Here is a 21,392-nt window from a genome sequence, read left to right on the forward strand (position 1 = left end):
AAAAAATATACTTCTGAAGGTAAATCACAATTCCCAACACCACTTTTGGCTCCCTGGGCACTGCCACAAATCTCTCCAGAGCACAGAGCCAGAAATAGCCCCTGAACACCACTGAGTATGAACCAAACCCCTTCCAAGAGCAAAATTTATAATGACAAATTGGTGTACAACAATGTGGTCACTAATTAATTATAATTAATTCTATAGTTATATTTATGTTAAATATAATTATTCAATGATTTAAAAGCCATATAAGCAAACTATTTTTCATTGAAGTCTGCTGTTTCCTTCCATAAGCCCACATGCCTCTTTATGGAAATATAAACTAGGAAAGCTTTTAGAGAATTGTCAGCATCTAAAGAATGGAAAGTTTAAAAATGAACCTCCATTTGCCTTAAATAAAGGCCTACAGAGAATATGTGCACACCCCAAGGTGTTTTATAAGGATCAACAGATTGCTTGCAATTGTGAAAACAAATCTGAGAAATCTAATAAATCTACTAGGAAAAGACTGGCTAGTTAACCATGAAATCATTGCAGAGAAATTATCATGTGAATGAGACATATAATTTGGATAGAGAATATTTTAGGAGGGAAAAATCATAACACTGGTTACTCTGGAGAGTCGAATAGGAAAGAAAAAAAATTTCATGGAGTCAGAGCAGTAGTACTGGGGGTAGGGCAGATGCCTTGCACTCAGCCAACCCAGGTTCAAGACTCAGCACCCATATGTTCCTCTGAGCACACCAGAAGTGATCCCTAAGCAAAGAGCCAGGAGTTAAGCCCAAGTGTAAGCAAAAAAAAAAAAAAATCTTTTCTGTACCTGAATAGGTCAAGGAACATCTTTACAGTAAAAATCAGAAAACTGAGTGTTTCCTTTTGTATAGAATCTTACAGCATCTTTGATAAACATCTCAGCAAAAATACCAGTTTATTCAGACTTGTTGAAATATAGGAAAAAATGCTGATTGTCTAAGGACATTTAATTGTACAAATGACATAATATAACATTGGTTCAGCATTCATAGATTTTGAGGATGGAAGGAACAGTGTGGAATAATTTAAAAGTGCATTTGCACAGGATTCTTCGGTTTTAATTACAATTTATAATTAAAATGTTGGTGTCTCTGAGTGTCTTGATGTTACTTCTAATAACCATATGAAAATTGAACTGTATGAAAATGATTTATTTTCACATACCAGGGAGTACATGGATTTAAATGATTTGTGAGCTACTTGTTTTGGAAGTGTTGGTAGTTTTATGAATAGTTATATTGTGCTTTTCGGAGACTCGGGAGGGAAATGGGATTGGGGGATGTGATCTATCCTGGATTGGGCCTAAAAATACTGGCAGCCAAATTCTGTTTAGGGTTGATGTGCATAGAGTGTAGTTAAGTTTCCAGGAGAGTTAAGAGCCATGTTGCGTTAAGCCCTTTGGATGGAGGGGACACATGAAGGTGCCTGCTGCACCTCCTTCTCTAGCCGGCGAGTCAGCAACTTCAGGTAGTGGCAAGTAAATCATTCAAATAGATCCTAAGAAATATCAGCTTTATTTGCCCTGGTCAACACGTGTGGCCTAATATCATAACCATTTACGCTGGATCCCTATTCAGCCCTACATTGTACTTTCTTCCTCAGCCATCTCCTTCCTTGCTTCCTCCTCCAAGATGCCTCCAGGTCAATCCCCTTCTCTTTCCGATAAAGGCCTTATCTAACCTTTCCAAGACCCCTCCCAGAAATGGGAGGGTCTTTCTTGTAGGTAAGGTTACACAAAGAATAGGTGTAGGGTTATAAGCCGTTTAAACAATATTGAGACTGTTCTAAGAACCTTTTGCTCACATCCCAAAGATCTGTTTGTCTCTCCTACTACTGGGGTAATACATTCCTTTAGGATCAATTAAAACATGACTTTAGGGTCAATAACCAATTGATCTGACTTGTAGTATTTTCTTAGCTCGTTATATTCTTTCATGTAGTTATAGGAAATTAAAATGTTGAAGTAATGGAAAATGAGTTCAAATCAATAAAATCAAGAAAAATGCAAGTTGATTTCTATTACTCTGTATGTTGGTTACTATTAAAATAGGTCAAGAGGTCAGGTTGTCACCAGCCTAAGCAGTTTTGCCACTTTACCCATGAGGTGACATTGGAAAGTCAAGGTGAAGGCATGACTAGGTTCGTGGTATGGATGGTTTTCACGTGTCTGTGCTCTTTCTGCCATATGATTCTGTCTGGTTAAAAAACTTTACTGATAGTTAATGATGGTATACGGTGTGAGATAATGTCATAACCAATTTGGCAATCTATTGATCACAAAATAACAATAGATCTCTAGCTTATTTGGCTTGTCTTGACTCATAGGAAAAAAGACATGTTGTTCTTGGAATTGATTGATCAAATGTTTATCACACTTTGGATCTGTCTTAATGTTGACGCTTTCCCAGTTAAAATAAGTATACTCCATTTCATATTTTAAAAATAGCCAGGTAGACAGATTAGTGTCTTGTGCTTTGTGAGAATATTGTTTGTTTGGGTTTTTTTGGGGGGGGAACTGAGTTTACAATTCCTTTGTAAAATTCATGCAACTGCAGAATGATTTTGCCGTTTATTATTTTCATTATATTTGTTTTGGAGATCTGAGTGTTTTAAACAATTCGGAATACTTAATAGCTTTTAAAAGCATTTAAAATACACTTAACATATTACATTTTATATTTAACTTAAGTATAAATGTTCTTATTTGGGGTATTTATTACAATTTAAATAAAGAACTGAATATTGACTATAAAGCATGCAGAAAAATGGTGGTTCGAGTCCTGGCATCCCATATGGTCCCCGTGCCTGCCAGGGGTGATTTCTGACTGCAGAGCCAGGAGAAACCCCTGAGCACTGCCAGGTGTGACCCAAAAACCAAAAATAAGTAACAGAACTTAGAGCTGCTCTAGACAACTAATCAATTAGGTAAGACTTTTCTAGATGAAAAGATTTCATACGATGAAATATAGTCAAATGTGAAACTAAAAACCCACATGCTCTGAAGAGGATTTCAGTCTTAAGATTCCCAGGGGAGGGGCCGGGTAGGTGGCGCTGGAGGTAAGGTGTCTGCCTTGCAAGCGCTAGCCAAGGAAGGACCGCGGTTCGATCCCCCGGCGTCCCATATGGTCCCCCCAAGCCAGGGGCGATTTCTGAGCACATAGCCAGGAGTAACCCCTGAGCGTCAAACGGGTGTGGCCCAAAAACCAAAAAAAACAAAAAACAAAGATTCCCAGGGGAACTATTATTCATCTTCTATGTAGACTCTGGTAAAGAGTAAAATGGGCTCAACCTAAAGGTGTAACAGTTTTAGTTTTCAAGATATTTCAGTTTCCTCTCATTGGAAATTGCCAGAAATTGAGCCAAAATCTTCACAGATTCACATGCCAAGCATGCATCGATCATCAAACTATATCCCCCAAGTATGAGTATAGCATTCTTTTAGAGTAATATCAGAAGAGATAGCCATATTTATTTTATTTTATTACAAGATATTTTAAAATTTGGGTAGATACAATTGTGACAGAAAACCAGTTTCTTTCCAAAAATACTTTCAATTACTTTATCAAGCAAATAAAGATAATCTTCACTTATTTGCTTTTTCTAGATGGTAATGTGCAGTAAAAATCTTAAATTGTATATGACAGACATGAAATCAATATACATACAAAAGGACCATGTACTGAATGCTCAGAAACAAAAATTAAAATAAATAGCAATGATAAAACTTTGAAAAAATAATGCACATTTTAGTTGTGGAAAATATGATTCTTAAGTATAGATACATAGTTGTACTTAATAGAAAGCCATCTCTTTAAAATTGCACAAAACATGGACCAATAAAGCATACTTTTTATGGCATGTAATACTTATCATCCTAGGGCAGTCTGTTGCTTAACTCCAGGATACAAAACACTTAGATCTAAAATATAATAAAAGGTATGCAGTATTGTTCGAGAAAGATTGTCTTCCTCAACTCACATTAAATTAACCTGTAGTAATCCTACAAAAGGCTGTACAGGAAATTTCACAAAAAGAAATATTAAACAGTTATTATGCCCACTCTATGCTGACTCAACAGCCAAAAATGGGTTTCAAAGCAAATATGGGGACAATTAATAACTTTGATGCCTTAGTTTACTACTGTTATTGATTGCAGTGCCAGGGATCAAACCCCAGGTCTCATATATGCAAGGCTTGAATTCTTATCAGTGATCCACAACCTCTGCCCTTATACTCACTGTAAATACCAAAGTTCCTTTATGTATTCTATAAAAAACACTTTGTGTTTAAATATGATTGGCAATCTCAGCACAAGGAGAGTCCTGGCAAAATGAATGGATGGGAGTCATTTCATCTTACCTTAATTTTGTAAGTAAAATATTTTTCAGGAGGAATTATAGAAAGCAAACATTAATGCTTAATTTCATTACAACCTATTTTTTTTTTAATCTTGCTTTCAACATCTCTGTAAGAAAATCAAAAGTATGGGGCTGGCGCTAGAGGTAAGGTGTGTGCCTTGCAAGCGCTAGCCAAGAAACGGACGGCGGTTCGAACCCCTGGCATCCCATATGGTCCCCCCAAGCCAGGGGCGATTTCTGAGCACATAGCCAGGAGTAACCCCTGAGCGTCAAACGGGTGTGGCCCAAAAACCAAAACAAAAAACAAAAAAAAGAAAAAATCAAAAGTAAAACATTTCCATTTTTATTTATGGCACAGCCCTCAAGTCTGAGAAAAATACACACTTTGGGAACCAGAAAAGATTGCACAAAGGTTAAGGGCAACCTGAAAATTTCTCGGTGAAAAACACAATCCCTTTAGGGCAATAAAAAAATATGTGCAGACTTAATTACAAATATTTACAATGCAAAACAGAAAGAGTGAGCTCTTCGGCTGCTCAATACCAATGATCATAGGTATTTCAAAGGGTGTGGTAACATGCCCACAAGATTTGTGGACACGTTAGAATGCATAGAATATAGATATGATCATGGTTCTTCAGGCTAATACCCATCAGAACTATTTTTTTTAATCTTCCTTTACATTTTGAAAGCTGTACAAACCAAAAAGTATTGAGCTAATGCTTTTATTATCTTGCATAAAACAGCTGTTAAGTACTACTGATTTCACTCATTTGTTCAACAACCTGCCCTAAAATCTCATCAACGACGTCAACATCGTAGTTCATTTGCTGAAGGTCGAGATCAGGCACGATCATGGCCAGCAGTTGTCCTACGTTAACTCGAAGAGACCGAAGTTTCAGGCTGTAAATACAGACATTGTAGTTTAGGTGAGTACCATAGTTTCAAATACATATAACCTGGAGATTTTAAGGGGAGCATTAGAGCATATCTCTTTAGAATGGCACACTATTAAAGTAAAAGCAGATGGCTGGAGCAATAATACCACAGCAGGTAGGACATTTACCTTGCACATGGCATCCCAGGAGTAATTTCTGAGTGTAGAGACAGGAAAATCCCTAAGTCCTGCTGGGTGTAGCCCACAAACCAAATAAATACATAAAGTAAAGCCAACTTTTAGAATAGAGGAAAATCCATATAATCACCTAAAGCATAGCTCATTTAATAAATTCAGTATTTAGGGGCCCGGAGAGATAGCACAGCGGTGTTTGCCTTGCAAGCAGCCGATCCAGGACCTAAGGTGGTTGGTTCAAATCCCGGTGTCCCATATGGTCCCCCATGCCTGCCAGGAACTATTTCTGAGCAGACAGCCAGGAGTAACCCCTGAGCACCGCCGGGTGTGGCCCCAAAACCAAAATAAATAAATAAATAAATAAAAAATAAATTCAGTATTTAAATATTTACTTATCTGCTGTGCAGTTTTTATTTTAAACTAGTGCTCTATTTGGATTTTTTTTTTTGGGCCACACCCGGCGTTGCTCAGGGGTTACTCCTGGCTGTCTGCTCAGAAATAGCTCCTGGCAGGCACGGGGGACCATATGGGACACCAGGATTCGAACCAACCACCTTTGGTCCTGGATCAGCTGCTTGCAAGGCAAATGCCGCTGTGCTATCTCTCCGGGCCGCGCTCTATTTGGATTTAACTAATACATTTTAACTTGAAATTAGAGAAGCTTAGGAACTGGTAAAATATAAATCACAAGCTATCGTAATGTTCTCTTAAATATGCTTTGGAGGAATAGAGGAAATCAAACTTATACAGCATGCAATACACACGTTCCAACTCTAAGCTACATCCTAAGCACCTTTACAATTTAAAGTATTATCACTTAGTAACAGTAGTGAAATAGGGTTGGAGCCATAGTAATGGGGAGGGCATTTCCCTTGCAATGGGGTTGACCTGGTTCAATCCCAGCATCCCTTATGGTCCCCCAAGCCCTCCAGGAGTTAAGCGTGAAGCTTACTCCTTGAAGGTCTCCACACCTTCAAAAAAGCTCAAACAGCTGTGAAATAATAACACTGATCTAAGGTTAAGAATGCATCTCTATTGATGGTAGGAAATGTGCACTGGTATGGGGTACTCATGACTGAAACTCAACCATGAACAACTTTGTAACCATGATGCTTAAATAAATGGAGGGAGGTAGGGAGGAAGGAAGGGAGAAAGGGAGAAAGGGAAGGATTTAGCTTCCATTTGACCAGCAACCCACTTCTTGGACTATACCCCTAGGACCCAAAATCATAATGCAGAAAACATATTTTCAGCATCATGTTCCTTGCAGCACTATCCAGAATCTGGGAAGAATCAATGTCCCAGATGATCGGATAAAGAAATAATGGTTTGTATACACAATGGAGTACACTACTTGACCATAAGAAAAGATAAGATAAAAATTTACTGCTGGAGAGATAGCACAGTGGTGTTTGCCTTGCAAGCAGCTGATCCAGGACCAAAGGTGGTTGGTTCGAGTCCCGGTGTCCCATATGGTCCCCCATGCCTGCCAGGAACTATTTCTGAGCAGACAGCCAGGAGTAACCCCCGAGCATCGCCGGGTGTGGCCCAAAAAAAAACAAAAAAAAAAACAAAAAAAACAAAAAAAAAATTTACACCTGAAGTGTATCATGGTGCTGAGTGAAGTAGTCACAGAGAGAGTGATTGACACAAAGGGTCTCTCCTACACAATTGTTATGGTGAAATAATAAACATGCAAATACCATGGACACAAAAAACTTAAGAACTGATCTTCAGTAGAAAACAGGCCATTTGAGGGGTCGAGAGGAGAGGTCAGGGAGAGGCAACATCTATGGTTCAGGGAAGTGTTCAACCTAGAGGAGGTGCTGCCAGAATGGTGGGAGAATGTTACATAAGAAATTCTATCAGCAACAGTACTGGAAGCCAAAAGTGAGTGCACAGTGTGTGTATAAATGTGTGTGAATACATGCTGAGTGAAATAATTCAGAGAGAGAGAGAAAGACGCAAAATGGTCTCACTCATCTATGGGTTTTAAGAAAAATGAAAGACATTCTTGCAATAATAACTTTCAGACACAAAAGAGAGAAGGGCTGGAAGTTACAGCTCACCTCATGAAGCTCACCACAAACTGGGATGAGTTTAGTTAGAGAAATAACTACATTTTGAACTGTCCTAATAATGAGAATGTACGAGGGAAATAGAAAGCCTGTCTAGAGTACAGGCGGGGGTTGGGTGGGGAGTAGGGAGATTTGGGACATTGGTGATGGGAATGTTGCACTGGTGATGGGTGGTGTTCTTTACATAACTGAAACCCAAACACAATCATGTATGTAATCAAGGTGTTTAAATAAAAAAAATGTGTGTGAATACATATATACAGATATATATAATATCTGTATTATTATATTATATTTGTCATATATATGACTCTTGTAGATGCAAACTGTTAAGTGGAGGGTGAAATGGAGGTGGAGGAGACACTGATTAAGGAAAATGAACTTTAGTGAAGGAAGTGGTGTTGAAACCTCATCATAAATAACTTTGAGATTAACTACTCCCAGCAACATCAGGAACTAAGCTCTGTTGGGAGATATACTTGTGCCAGTGTTAATATGACGAGGACAGCGAGGAAATGACAACTTGACCTAAGACCAGGAGGTCCTATCACATCACTAACACTAAGCGGAAATCAGAAGATGTATCGTCCTTTGAACTATGAAAAACAAGAGCACTAAATACAGAAAACTGACTTTGACAACTGTGACTGGGCAGAACTTACCTTGAGACCATTAAGGAAAACCCTACCCTATTATTATTTTCCTTCTCTCTCTCTCTTTTTTTTTTTTTGGTTTTTGGGCCACACCCAGCATTGCTCAGGGGTTACTCCTAGTTGTCTGCTCAGAAATAGCTCCTGGCAGGCACGGGGGACCATATGGGACACCGGGATTCGAACCAACCACCTTTGGTCCTGGATCGGCTGCTTGCAAGGAAAACGCTGCTGTGCTATCTCTCCGGGCCCTTTCCTTCTCTTTTTTCTTCCACTTTTTTCTTTCTTTTTCACTCTTGTGGATATTATTCGGTGATTTTTTTCTTTTCTTTTTTTAGTAGTTGATACCAAATTTTTCTTCTCTTTTCCTTAACCTTTTTATCTCCAACAGAATAGCTAACTTGAATCATTCACCCTCATAAATTGAGGGGGAAAAAAGGATGATACCAGGACCAGTCATATGACCATGTAGTGTAAATAAAAAATGAACAGACTGGAACACCAAACAGAATAGATACCCAACCTACAACAAGCTGTAAAGTGGAGACCAATTACACTAGTATTCTGGGGGGGAGGGATAAAGGAGGGAGATATGGGAGACATGCTGGGAACAGGAGTGGAGGGAGGACAACATTGGGTGGTGGGAATGCCCTTCATTCATTGTCACTATGTACCGTAAATAATTCTGTGTAACGAACTTCAGTCAAAATAAAAAAAATAACTTTGAGATTTAAGTGATTAAATAAAAAATTAATTAAAAAACTCTCCACCCTTGGGCCCGGAGAGATAGCACAGCGGCGTTAGCCTTGCAAGCAGCCGATCCAGAACCAAAAGTGGTTGGTTCGAATCCCGGTGTCCCATACGGTCGCCCGAGCCTGCCAGGAGTGATTTCTGAGTGTAGAGCCAGGAGAAAACCCTGAGCACTGCTGGGTGTAACCCAAAAACCAAAGCTGCGTGTGGCTCAAAAACCAAAAACAAAAAAAGAGAACAAACAAAAACTACCAAAATAAAGAAAAAACAAACAAAACAACACTTGAGTCAAGTAATCCAAGAACCCTTTTTTTTTTTTTTTTGGTTTTTGGGCCACACCCAGTGATGCTCAGGGGTTACTCCTGACTATGCGCTCAGAAAACGCTACTGGCTTGGGGACCACATGGGTTGCCGGGGGATCAAACCTCAGTCTGTTAGGACACCTAGGTTATCGCATGCAAGGCAGACGCCCGACTGCTTGCGCCGTGGCTTTGGCCCTAATACACGAACTTTTCTCTATGCAAGCTCTAATCCCATGGCATGCTGAATGAAGTTCATTGTTCTCTCGTTACAATGCAGTTATAGGCAGGAACAAATGTGCCTGGCTAACAACACTGGGAACACTGGATCCAACTATCACAGCTATTTCTACCTACCAAGTTGAAATCCATGTCAACATTGCAGACCAGACTAAACTATTCACAACTAAATAGCGGTCCTAAGCAAAATGCTAAGATTCCAAGAAGGTTGTTCTAATTCTGACTCCTCCAAATATTAATTTAGATCTTTTTAAATGAAGATGGGGAAGGGGCTGAGGGATTTACAGAGATCACAATACTCACTTCGGGTGGATAATGACTAAAAATTTAATACTTCCTTTTAGTTTTCTGGCTACACCTAGCAGTGTTCAGAGCTGACTCCTGGGATCACTCCAGGTAGGGGTTAGAGGACCATAAAGGGCTCAGGGGGATTGAACAGGAGCCAGATGTGTGCAAGGCAAAAATACCTTATCTGCTGTAATAATCTCTCCACCTCACTTCAAGCTCTACATACAAATTAAAGCATCTCTTAGAAGATAGTAAGGAGTGGGAAGCATGCAGTCATGAGCACTACGGATGAGGACCCAAAGTCAAAATAAGTTCCCCTACAATGGGAAGTTAAAGGAGGTCCAAGAGAGAGAGCTCAATGGGGTGGGGCACATGTTCTGCATGTGGAGGAGGGCCAGATTCAAAAGCAGCTACATTGCTACAATTCCGGATGTCAGGGATTGAAGAGGCTCGCTCTGTGAGCAGCCAGCCCTGATTCAATCCCCAGCAATCTCCTGAATACTGCTGATAGTGATCCCACTCTGACTCGCTCTCAAATTACTGGGGGCTGAGGATGTATGCCTTCATAAAGCCAACCCATCTGATCCCTCCAGTATATCACTGGATACAGACCTGGAGGCCTGTGGATGCCATCCAAGTGGTAAACCCAGAGCCACAAGGCTTTTGCCCAGGACTGCTAGGCTGGAGGGTCGAGAGTAGGTAGTGAGTACTTTGGTCTCCTGAGTACCACACCACTTGGGAAGGTTGACTAGATTATTGAGGTTCTTTACATTTGGGGGGCCCACACCAGCAGCGCTCAGGGGTTTCCTGCCTCTGCATTTAGGAATCACTCCTGGTGATGCTCAGGGAACCATATGAGATTGTTAGGGTCCATGCTGGTCCACCACTCAATTAGAGACCACAACAACTCCAAGAATGCAATTAGCAAGGGCAGGTTTATTGATTGACTAGCCAGGGCTGCGATCATGTCAAGAGACAGAGGACTGGAGCCCCGAACAGCAAAGCAAGAGGGTTTTTATAGGGTTTGGGTTGTAGGGGCAAGGCAATGTCCAATCAAGAGTTTCTTCTGGGCCCAGAGAGATAGCACAGTGGCGTTTGCCTTGCAAGCAGCCGATCCAGGACCTAAGGTGGTTGGTTCGAATCCCGGTGTCCTATATGGTCCCCCGTGCCTGCCAGGAGCTACTTCTGAGCAGACAGCCAGGAGTAACCCTGAGCACCGCCGGGTGTGGCCCAAAAACAAAATAAAACAAACAAAAAAAAGTTTCTTCTTTCAAATACGGCTCAGGCTTCTGGGGGGCTTTCCAAGGGGATTTTTGAGTTTGTTTCTAGCGTTGCTAGGGTTTGGGCTATAGGGTAGGGGGAGGCAATGTCCACTCAAGAGTTCAATTTAGCTTCCTTCTCCAAATACGGCTCAGGGTTCTGGGGGTGTTTCCAAGGGAATTCTTGTGTAACTTCGTTACCACGTTGCTAACGTGAGGTGCTCATTTGGCCAAAGGTTTGATTAACTGGTTTGATTGTCTTCTGTTATTCTCGCACCCCGTGCCAGGAACATTCTGTTGGCACATCACACACCTTATGATAAAGTGGGTTTGGACAAATATCAGAACTTTAGCTAGAGTTTAACTTGAACAGGAGTCTGGATTAAGCATTACAAGTTATTGCTAGGCCTTAATTACTATATTTTAAACATGTTTTTTCCTAACTATTCTTTTACATATATAGATTCTATTATTGTTATATTTTAATCAATATATGTTTTAAATCCTATCTCTACATTCCCCCCTTGCATCAGTTAGATTTTGGTAGCATTAGCTATTTGATGTGGCTAATAAGTATCACACAGTCTGGCCTAGAGCCCTTACCTTTCTCCATCAGCAAAATTCACAGACTCCTCAATGGTACTTGAAGTTGAAACATCTGCTCCAATTTGTTGACTTGTAGATTTTAATTGCTGGATTTCGGTTTTTAGTTCTTCACACTGTGAATAGATTTGTGATTTTTCCACTTCAAGTAATTCAGCCTGATCAAAGAGAAATTTGACTAAGATTAAAATGTACTAATGTCAAATTGTCAAGCTGAGCTAAGAAAAACAGAGTTTATGATGAAATTCACCACTAAGCTATCAGTCAAAACACCGAACAAGGGGCTGGAGAGATAGCATGGAAGTAATGTGTTTGCCTTTCATGCAGAAGGTTAGTGGTTGGAATCCCGGCATCCCATATGGTTCCCTGAGCCTGCCAGGAGCGATTTCTGAACATAGAGCCAGGAGTAACCCCTGAGCACTGCCCAGTGTGACCCAAAAAACAACGAACAAAATAACCCCAATAGTTTTCTACAAAAAAAGCTTAATTTAATGTGTTCTATCATTACATTTGATATTGGAAACATAAATGATGTCATTTGCCATCTAACATTCTAGTATAAATCTTAAAAAGCACCTGAGAATTAAAAGACAAGGGCTGGAGCAATAATAGCACAGCAGTAGAATGTTTGTCTTGCACACAGACAACCCGGGACAGACCCAGGTTCAATTTCCAGCATCCCATATGGTCCCGAGCCTGCCAGGAGTGATTTCTGAGCAGAGCCAGGAGTAACTCCTGAACAATGCCAGGTGTGACCCCAAAACCAAGAAAATAAATAACTAAAATAAAAAATAAGACTGGGCTGGAGTGGTGGTGCAAGCTGTAAGGCCTTACATGTGTTAACCTAGGACCATGGTTCTATCCCCCAGCATCTCATATGGTCCAAGCCAGGAGCAATTTCTTTTTGTTTGTTTTTGAGTCATACCTGGCAGCACTCGGGTTACTCCTGGCAGGCACGGGGGACCATATAAGATGCTGGGATTTGAACCACCATCTGTCCTGGACTGGCTGTATGCAAGGCAAACACCCTATCATGTCCTATCTCTCCGGGGCCCCAGGAGCGATTGCTGAGCTCATAGCCAGAGTAACCCCTGAGCATCATCGTGTATGGTCCATAAAGCAAAATGAATAAATAAAAAAGTGAAAGGTAAGACAAAAAGTCATGAACAACCTCGTAAACCATGGTGTTTAAATAAAGCAATTAAAAAAGATTTGTTTTGGGGCCATACCTAATGGCACCAAAGAATTATTCCTCTACACTCAGAAATCACTCCTGGCAGGTTTGGAAGACCGTATGGGATGCCAAGGATCATACCCAAGTCAGCCATGTACAATGGAAACACCCTACCTGTTGTACTATTGCTCTGGCTCTATCACACCCATATTCTTAAGATTTTTCCCTTTTTTTTGGTTTTTGGACCATACCTGGCTGTGCTCAGGGGTTAAATCTGGTTCTGCGCTCAGAAATTGCTCCAGGTCTGGGGGACCATATGGGATGCCAGGGATCAATCCCAGGTCAGTCTAGGGTCAGCTGTGTGCAAGGCAAATACCCTAGTGCTGTGCTAGCACTTCCCCCCATCCAAGACTTTTTTTCCTCTCATACAGTGCAGGAATCACACCTGGTGGTGTGCAGGAAACCCTTCAGAATGCCAGGTAACAAACTTGGATTGGTACCAGCAAGGTAAACACCTTCCCTGATGTGCTATCATAACACTCCGCAGCTTTTTTTTTTCTTTTTTGTGCACCGTTCCTGGAGGTACTACAATACCAGGTTGATGTGCGGAGCGGACGGTGCAAGTTCCTCTTCTGATTCCCAGCTCCAAAAATCCATTTAGTATATTGTGCTCAGATAGAGGACGTATCAGATATTAAACTGATAAGAACAGATACTACACTTGATCTTAGCCAAAAGGCCGAGAAGCGATACTCAGCAGCTCTTAAGAAAGTTTTAAGGGGCCGGAGAGGTGGCGCTAGAGGTAAGGTGTCTGCCTTGTAAGCGCTAGCCAAAGAAGGACCTCCGTTTGATCCCCCAGTGTCCCATATGGTCCCCAAGGGCAATTTCTGAGCGCTTAGTCAGGAGTAACCCCTGAGCAAATAGGTGTGGCCCAAAACAAAACAAAACAAAACAACCCAAAAAGTTTTAAGAACCAAAATCCATCAATGTTCGCTTTTCTCTAACCCTCTCTAACCCTTGGAAATCCACTCCCAGCCCAGTAAAGGAATTGCTGAGAAGCACATATACAATGAAGTGACTCGTTTTGACCTGGTAAAGTGGTAGCTGCTAAGATTTCGATGGCCCTGGCCTCCTGTACTTACCTTGCTCTTATACTGGTCCCTCTCCACAGTACACCTATCCAGCTGCCTGAACACGTTATCCAGTTGCACCACCATCTCGTCCACCTCACTTTTACCCTCAGTGCCGGAGCACTGACCACATTCAGTTTTCACAAGCTGCAAAGTGCTACACTGCCTTTTCAGCCTCTCGATTTCTTCCAGTGCTTGCTGGTACTGAGACGCCATGCAGTTGGGACTTTCCGACGTGCCACTGACATTGTTCAGGAAGAGCACCGCATCGGTCTCAGTTGACTGGTGACACATCTCCTTCTTGATGAGGCGGTCATTGAGCTCTGCGATGCTCTGCTGCAGCCCTCTTATCTGGTCAGTGAATGTGTGGCACTGTCTTTCATAGTTCTCTTTTTCTTGAGTGATTAGAAGGAGCTGATTCCTCAGTTCACTTAGCTGGCAATCAGCATCACCCACAGACTTCTCAACAGGTTTCTGAACTTCCTGCTTCTTCCCTTCAGCTTCTCCACAGGGTGGCAGGGCAACACCATCATTCCTGGCATCAATGGCATCCTCGATGACCTCCTCCTTTTTAACCACCAAACTGGGCACTTCTGTCTGCGTGGAGGTCGATGTGCCCTGGTCACAGCTGGTGGCGGAGGTGCCTGTGGAGCTTGTCTGCACACAAGCTTCACTGTTGCCAGCAGATTCGCTCCGGGCCCCACTCTGTTCCACATCACTCACTTCTGACTTCATCTCGACATCAAAGTCCACCGAGGGCTTGGGGGTACTGTTTTCTTCTAAGATGATGACATCTTCGTCATCATCAGCCTCTTTGTAAGTTGAATTTTCAAATGTTTGATTACTCACTCGTCGACACTTTACATTCAAAATTGAGGAACGAGTATTAAGTCTCCGTTTCATGCTGGAAAAAAATGGTTTTACATAAAATACAAGATAACAAAAATTACAGATATAAGCAAAACAAATGACACTAAATATAATGAAAGTCAAAGACATGCCTGTGATAATTTTAAAAAATAAAGTATTATATCAATGACTTGAAATGACTCAAAGTACATAGTTTCCTCCTTTTTTGTGGGGGGGGCACTCAGGTATTATTCCTGTCAATGCTGGGGTAACCACATAGGGTGACAGGAATTAAATCCAGGTGGGCTGAACGCAAGGTTAAGTGTCTCCTCCACAGTATTCTCTCCCCCGTCCCACTATTTCTTTTTCCTTTCGTAGATAAGCAAACAATAAGGCTGTTAAGATTTCTTGTGCCTTACCAGATTTCAATTTTCCTTAAATAGCATATTTAATACTAGGTCACGGAAACACCTAAAAGATTGGAGCTAATGTTCTGCATCTAAGAGTCCTGGATTTCATTCCTAGCAGAACATTGTTCCCCTCTGAAGGTCAAGAGTAACCTGGAGCACTGCTCAAGTACCTAGTCATACATTACTTCAACTGAAGCTCGGGGCTGGGCGATTCAAACTTATACTAAAGAGAACACCTACCACCCCAAGTCCCATCTAAATTCTAGCACTCATTCGAGCAGCACTGTTGATTTTGTTTTCCTTTGATTTGAGGGCCATACCCAGCTGTGCTGAGAGATTCTCTTGGGAGTGTTTGGGAAACCAAATGCAATGCCAAGAATTGAACCTGAACCAGCTGCGTGCAAAGAAAAGCACTCTGCCTACTATACTATCTCTCCAGCTCTGCAACATTTTTATCAAAACCTTGTGAACAAAAGAGAACCACAAAATAAACCAGAAACGCCTCTTCCTTCATGTTAAAAAGAAGTCAACTCGAGGGGCTGGTGAGGTGGCGCTAGAGGTAAGGTGTCTGCCTTGCAAGCGCTAGCCAAAGAAGGACCATGGTTCGATCCCCTGGGATCCCATATGGTCCCCCCAAGCCAGGGGCAATTTCTGACCGCTTAGCCAGGAGTAACCCCTGAGCATCAAACAGGTGTGCCCCCCCGCCCCCGCAAACAAAAAACAAAAAATCAAATTGATAGGCAGGAGCAGTAAGGTATTTGCCTTGCATGCATCTGACCTAGGACAGAACTGCAGTTGGATGCCGGGCATGGGTCCCCAAGACAAGGATTTCTGAGCACATAGCCAGGAGTAACCCCTGAGCATCACAGGGTGTGGCCCAAAAACCCAAAAAAAAAAAATCAACTTGAATCAAAAAAAATTTTTTTTTTGGTTTTTGGGTCACACCCAGCAGCACTCGGGGATTACTCCTGGCCCCATATTCAGAAATCGCTCCTGGCAGGCACAGGGGACCATATAGGATGCTGGGATTCGAACCACCGTCCTTCTGATGCAAGGCAAACGCCTTACCTTCATGCTATCTCTCCGGCCCCCAAAAATTCTTTTTCTTTTCTCCCTCATGTGCTTGATTGTCTGACAATTCACTACCAACTTTTTGTTCTGCCCCAAAGTAGAATGTATGTGCTGGCTTCCTGTTTGGGCATACGTTAGATGCCTATATCCAAGACCTCAAGTGTATCTTTTTTTTTCACTTGGGTTTCTTCTCTCCTAACATCCAAGACTTTTAAAAAGGCGTCTTTTGGGGGGGGGGGGGCTAGAGAAACAGTACAACAGCAGAACTGGGTTCAATGCCTGGTACCCCATATTATCCCCTGAGCACCACACCAGGTGTGATTCATGAGTGCAGAGCTGGGAGTAAGTCCTGAGCACCACGAGTGCGACCCAAACAAACAAAAATAACAATATTCCTCTCCCCTTCATGTATATGTGCATAAAAGTAGTAACTTCAAGTCTTCGAGGCAATGAATTCCCTTAAGAATTTGACAAACTATTACACAATCTCTCAGAAAATCTGGGCCCACTTTCTCAAAGAATCTTGTCATCTTATGATGACTTTACAGACGTCATTCTTCCTTCCTCACCTATGCTCATTTCAGCACTCTGAAAGGGCCACTTGAACAGAACACTGCCTTCAGATGTGCAGAATCCATCCTAAGCTGACCATGTAGTCAAGAGTACCAAGTGTCACTTATTCTCATATATCCAGTCTTCCAAAATAAAATGCCACCAAGCTACAAAGAGAACGTACAGCACATACACTTAGAGCACACATTATAGTGCTGTACTGTTAACTATTCCATGTTTGTCTTTAGATTCACATTATCTTAACAGACATTTTCAGGGGCTGCCACACAGCAGGCATGGCACTTTCCTCATATTGAGCTTGATTCCCAGCTACCTATACTGTCCCCCAGGCCCGTCACAGGAGTGATCCCTGAACACAGAATAGGAGTAAGCCCTGAGCACTGCTGGGTGCAAACCACACTACCCCAGCCAAAAGAGTACAAAAAAATAATAAAATAAAATAAAAAAGCCACACAGAGCAAGTCATTTACATACCATATAATTTGGAGAAATATGATAGCACTCTGATCAAATAACGAGAGAAGAGATAGAAGAGACAGACAGACAGACAGACTGGAGGTATCTCTGAGGTATCAAGAGGTAATTCTGGCTTGCTATTTGGAAGACAATGTTGTTTTTGGCCTCATGCACACAGACATATCAGCCCTTTAAGCTCTCTTACTGGTACCATATTTTAAAAAAGATAAATGTTAATTAATATAGGGACCACACCAGCAATGCTTAGGTATATATTAGCATATAGTGCTAAGAATCAAATTCAGGGCTTCGTACAGGCAGGCGAGTGCTCTTCCACTGGATTATCTTCCTGGCCCTATAATTCACATTTTTTCCCCCTTGCAGTGCTGGGGACTGAACTCACAACCACACAAAACGCAAGGAATGCTGAGCTACAACCCCGTAATTAATTTCAAATTATTAATTTCAAATATCAGAGGCATTCATAGGCACAGGGCTACATCTAGACACTAAAAGCCAAGTCACTTGTCCTGAAGGTTTCTGACCTGCACCAACAATGTTCCAGAACTACAGTGTCAAGAATGATACTCCCCAAGTGGGAAAACACATTGTTGCCACAGACCTGTTATTCTCAGGTTCGGCCCGGGGTGAAACGCGATGATTATTTAAAATCATTGATGTGTAAGTATTCACCGCTTCTGAAGAATGTACTCTGGGAATACTTTCCTGCACAGGAGAAAAGCTGGGACTCGACAGGGGAGGTGTGCAGAACAGTTCAGGATTAATCTGTTATGGGCGGAGGGAAAACAAAGTTTATTTGTTTTCTTATCACATACTTCTCCTTTCCCCTTACACCAAAAGACACTGCACTGAGAACTATCCCAATGCATACATTCTTTATCCCACATTAATTACTAACAACAAGCCAAGGAGTCTATGAAAGCCTGCAGGTGAAATAAGAACAGTCTTACACTAGACAGGTTTAAACAGGAGAGCGCTCAACTGGCTAGAGCTGGAAGTAGGCCCTGTGTGGGTATGCCCTCACAACCCCACCCAACAAAACCAACAAGCTAAAAGAATTTGCAGTAGAGACTGTATATAGTCCACAAGTCTAAATAAAAACTATATGATGGTCATCACTAAGATTGGATGAAGTTGTAGTATATTCAGGACTATCAAACTATAATAAAATAAAAATTTTGAGAAAGAAAAGATACAAGTCTCAAAGACAGGGTCTTTAGAAAACAAAGGAAGCCCTAAGCTGGAGCAATAGTACAATGGGGAGGGGAGGGTCTTGCTTTGCATGCACTTAACCTGGATTTGAGCCCCAGCACCCCACACAATTCTCTAGTCTACGAGAAATAATCCCTGGGAACAGAGCCAGGATAAGTCCTAATATGGCCTAAAAATCAAATAAGGGGCTGGAACTATAGCGCAGTGGTAAGGCGTTTGCCTTGCACACGGCTGGCCTAGGGCAGACCTCCATTCAATCCTCAGAGACCCATATGGTTCCCCAAGTCAGAAGTGATTTCCTAGCACATAGCCAGGAGTAACCTCCAAGCATCACAGGGTGTGGCCCAAAAAGCAAAACAAAAACAAAAAACTAACAACAAAAGAAAAACATCTAAATAAAATATAAACAAAATTAAAAAATATAACAAAGGAAATCCTCTTATTTTTCTCTCAGTTTCAGTATTCCAAATTTTTAGGCATTGTACAACACCAAATTTCAATGTCATTATAAGCAAACAACTACAGAAGATAAAACTTTTTTTTTTTTGGTTTTTGGTGTTTGGGCCATACCTGGTAGAGCTAAAGGATTTTACTACTGGCATGCTTGGAGGACCATATAGTATATGCCGGGGATTGAACCTAGGTCAGCTTTGTTTTGGGGTCACACATGTTCCAGGCTTATTGCTGTTCTGTGCATAGGGGTTACTCCTAGAGGAGCTTGGGGACCATGTAAAGTGCTGGAAAGTGAACCGGAACTGAATGATTACAAGGTAGCACCTTACCAGCTGTAAGGTCCCAAAGACCAAAAAAACAACCTACTTATAAGAATAAAACTGAGGGGCCAGAGAGATAGCATGGCGGTAAGGCGTTAGTATCGCATATGGTCCCCCGAGCCTGCCAGGAGCGATTCTGAGCATACAGCCAGGAGTAACCCCTGAGCATTGCTGGGTGTGACCCAAAAACCAAAATAAATAAATAAATAAATAAATAAAATAAATCATGACCAGATAGCAGTATGCACAATTTCGTTTAAAGTCACTCAGATAATACTAATGAGGAAAAATCAATTCTAAACATGGACAAAATTACAATTATGCATTTGGAGGAGGGGGGGGTGGGGGATGAGGGTTGGTATATACTGGCAGTGCCAGAGGTTACTCCTGGCTCAGTGCTAAGGGGACCATGCAATGCAAGGGATCAGCCCTGGAGCTCCACCATGCAACACACTATTGTGTTTCCTAGTTCCTAGTTACGCCTTTGTTACATATCTTTTTACTCACAGTGGCAGTTTCCCAATATTTAGCAACAAAGTTATGTGAGGAATTATAGCAGAAGAGAGATATAAAATGAAAGGTCTAATTACCTGAAGAATCATGTCCGGTTGTTTGATCCTCAATCTTTCCCTGTCTCTTAAAAAATAAAAGATTAAAATAAAGATAAATGTATTGAAATTTAGTCCATTATTACTCTGAACCCTGGTTTTCTAACACACCATTTCAAACAAGTCAATTCTATACAAAGAATTCCATTTATTTGTTCATTAGGATCAAGGCTAAGTCTTTAGGCCTGGTAATGCTGCATCATCAGCCTCAGATCCCTGGACTGAGGACGACACTCACTACTCACTAGTTTCTCTACAAGTTGTTGGATGCTTAACTTTTTTTTTTTAAAGTAAACTCAACATAGTTCTGGGTACTCAGGGCCACACCCAGCAATGCTCAGCTCAAGGTGTAGGCCAGAGTTCAGTGCAAGCACCTGGATCAAACTCGGGACCTCACAGAGGAAAGCAGGTACGTGTACCATCACTCAGTTGCTTCCTAGCACCCAGGCTGCTGGATTTGTCTTTCACAACCATACAAAAGCACCTGCTCCTACCCATCCTTCAAGGCTTATTACAGAAACATCATCGCAGTAGTCCCAATCCACCTCAACCTCTGGTAGAAGCAGCTGGTCAGTTGGTTGTTCCATGAGTCTGTTCCTCCCCCACACATTCTCTGCATTTCCTAACACCCTGGGATCACACTCTTTGGAATAACTGGCAGCTTCTAGCCAGTACTGCACATGCGTCTCCTGCTTCCTCTCCAAATGTAAAGAGAAATTAAATGAAGGAACAGTATCTGTGGGGCCGGCGAGGTGGCGCTAGAGGTAAGGTGTCTGCCTTGCAAGCGCTAGCCAAGAAGGACCGCGGTTCGATCCCCTGGCATCCCATATGGTCCCCCCCAGCCAGGGGCAATTTCTGATCACTTAGCCAGGAGTAACCCCTGAGCATTAAACGAGTGTGGCCGGAAAAACCAAAAAAAAAAAAAAAAAAAAAAAACCAATATCTGCATATGGTTCAGACAGACAGACTCCCTTGAAGCTAGGATAGCTGCTGGCCACAGGGGTGGGGTGGCGCAACCCAGCTACCCCAGCCTAATATGTTTCCCAGCCTAATATGACATCACTTCCGTGAGGAGACAAACTGTCCATGGGAGAAGCACACACCCCCCACTCCCCCCCCCCACATACATACACAACACTGTTCTCCTAGCACACAACTCATCTGTCACTCACTTCTTTTTGTAGGTTTTCTCATAAGTGGGATGAACCCCATCGTCATCTTCGGGTTCTTCAGGAACTTCACAATTTCTAGTCAGAAAGATCACATAGAAACAACATGTCACTAGTGCCTCTGCACAAAACTTGAACTTGCTTTTTGCCTTGCCCCAAAGGGAACTACCAACTATATGGTACCTGAACTGTGGGTCAGGGTTATTGGAGCAATACCATTTATCTGGAAGCTGATCTATCCCATCTGGTAGTTTCCGCCACTTGAGACATAAATCACACTGAACCCATGTTTGATCAGGCTGCTTCCTGTGAC

At 41.9% G+C, this 21,392-nt stretch overlaps 1 protein-coding gene and 1 non-coding gene across 2 annotated transcripts in view; both read right to left on the reverse strand.

The window, feature by feature from the left end:
• Positions 1 to 4,730: 4,730 nt before the first annotated feature.
• Positions 4,731 to 21,392, reverse strand: part of MORC3 (MORC family CW-type zinc finger 3) — a 62,444-nt gene continuing 45,782 nt past the window's right edge. Inside the window, exons 11-17 of the mRNA XM_049785848.1 lie at positions 21,263 to 21,385; positions 21,083 to 21,157; positions 19,893 to 19,932; positions 17,919 to 18,082; positions 13,950 to 14,841; positions 11,634 to 11,791; positions 4,731 to 5,297 (exon numbers count right to left, since the gene is read on the reverse strand). Coding sequence (XP_049641805.1) covers positions 5,144 to 5,297; positions 11,634 to 11,791; positions 13,950 to 14,841; positions 17,919 to 18,082; positions 19,893 to 19,932; positions 21,083 to 21,157; positions 21,263 to 21,385 — 1,606 coding nt within the window. The 3' untranslated portion in view covers positions 4,731 to 5,143. The remainder of the gene's footprint in view (positions 5,298 to 11,633; positions 11,792 to 13,949; positions 14,842 to 17,918; positions 18,083 to 19,892; positions 19,933 to 21,082; positions 21,158 to 21,262; positions 21,386 to 21,392) is intronic.
• Positions 13,368 to 13,558, reverse strand: LOC126026507 (U2 spliceosomal RNA). The gene has a single exon (XR_007501753.1). It is a non-coding gene; the product is annotated as a U2 spliceosomal RNA (small nuclear RNA).

This window comes from Suncus etruscus, chromosome 13 (assembly GCF_024139225.1).
Source record: "Suncus etruscus isolate mSunEtr1 chromosome 13, mSunEtr1.pri.cur, whole genome shotgun sequence".
NCBI lineage: Eukaryota > Metazoa > Chordata > Mammalia > Eulipotyphla > Soricidae > Suncus > Suncus etruscus.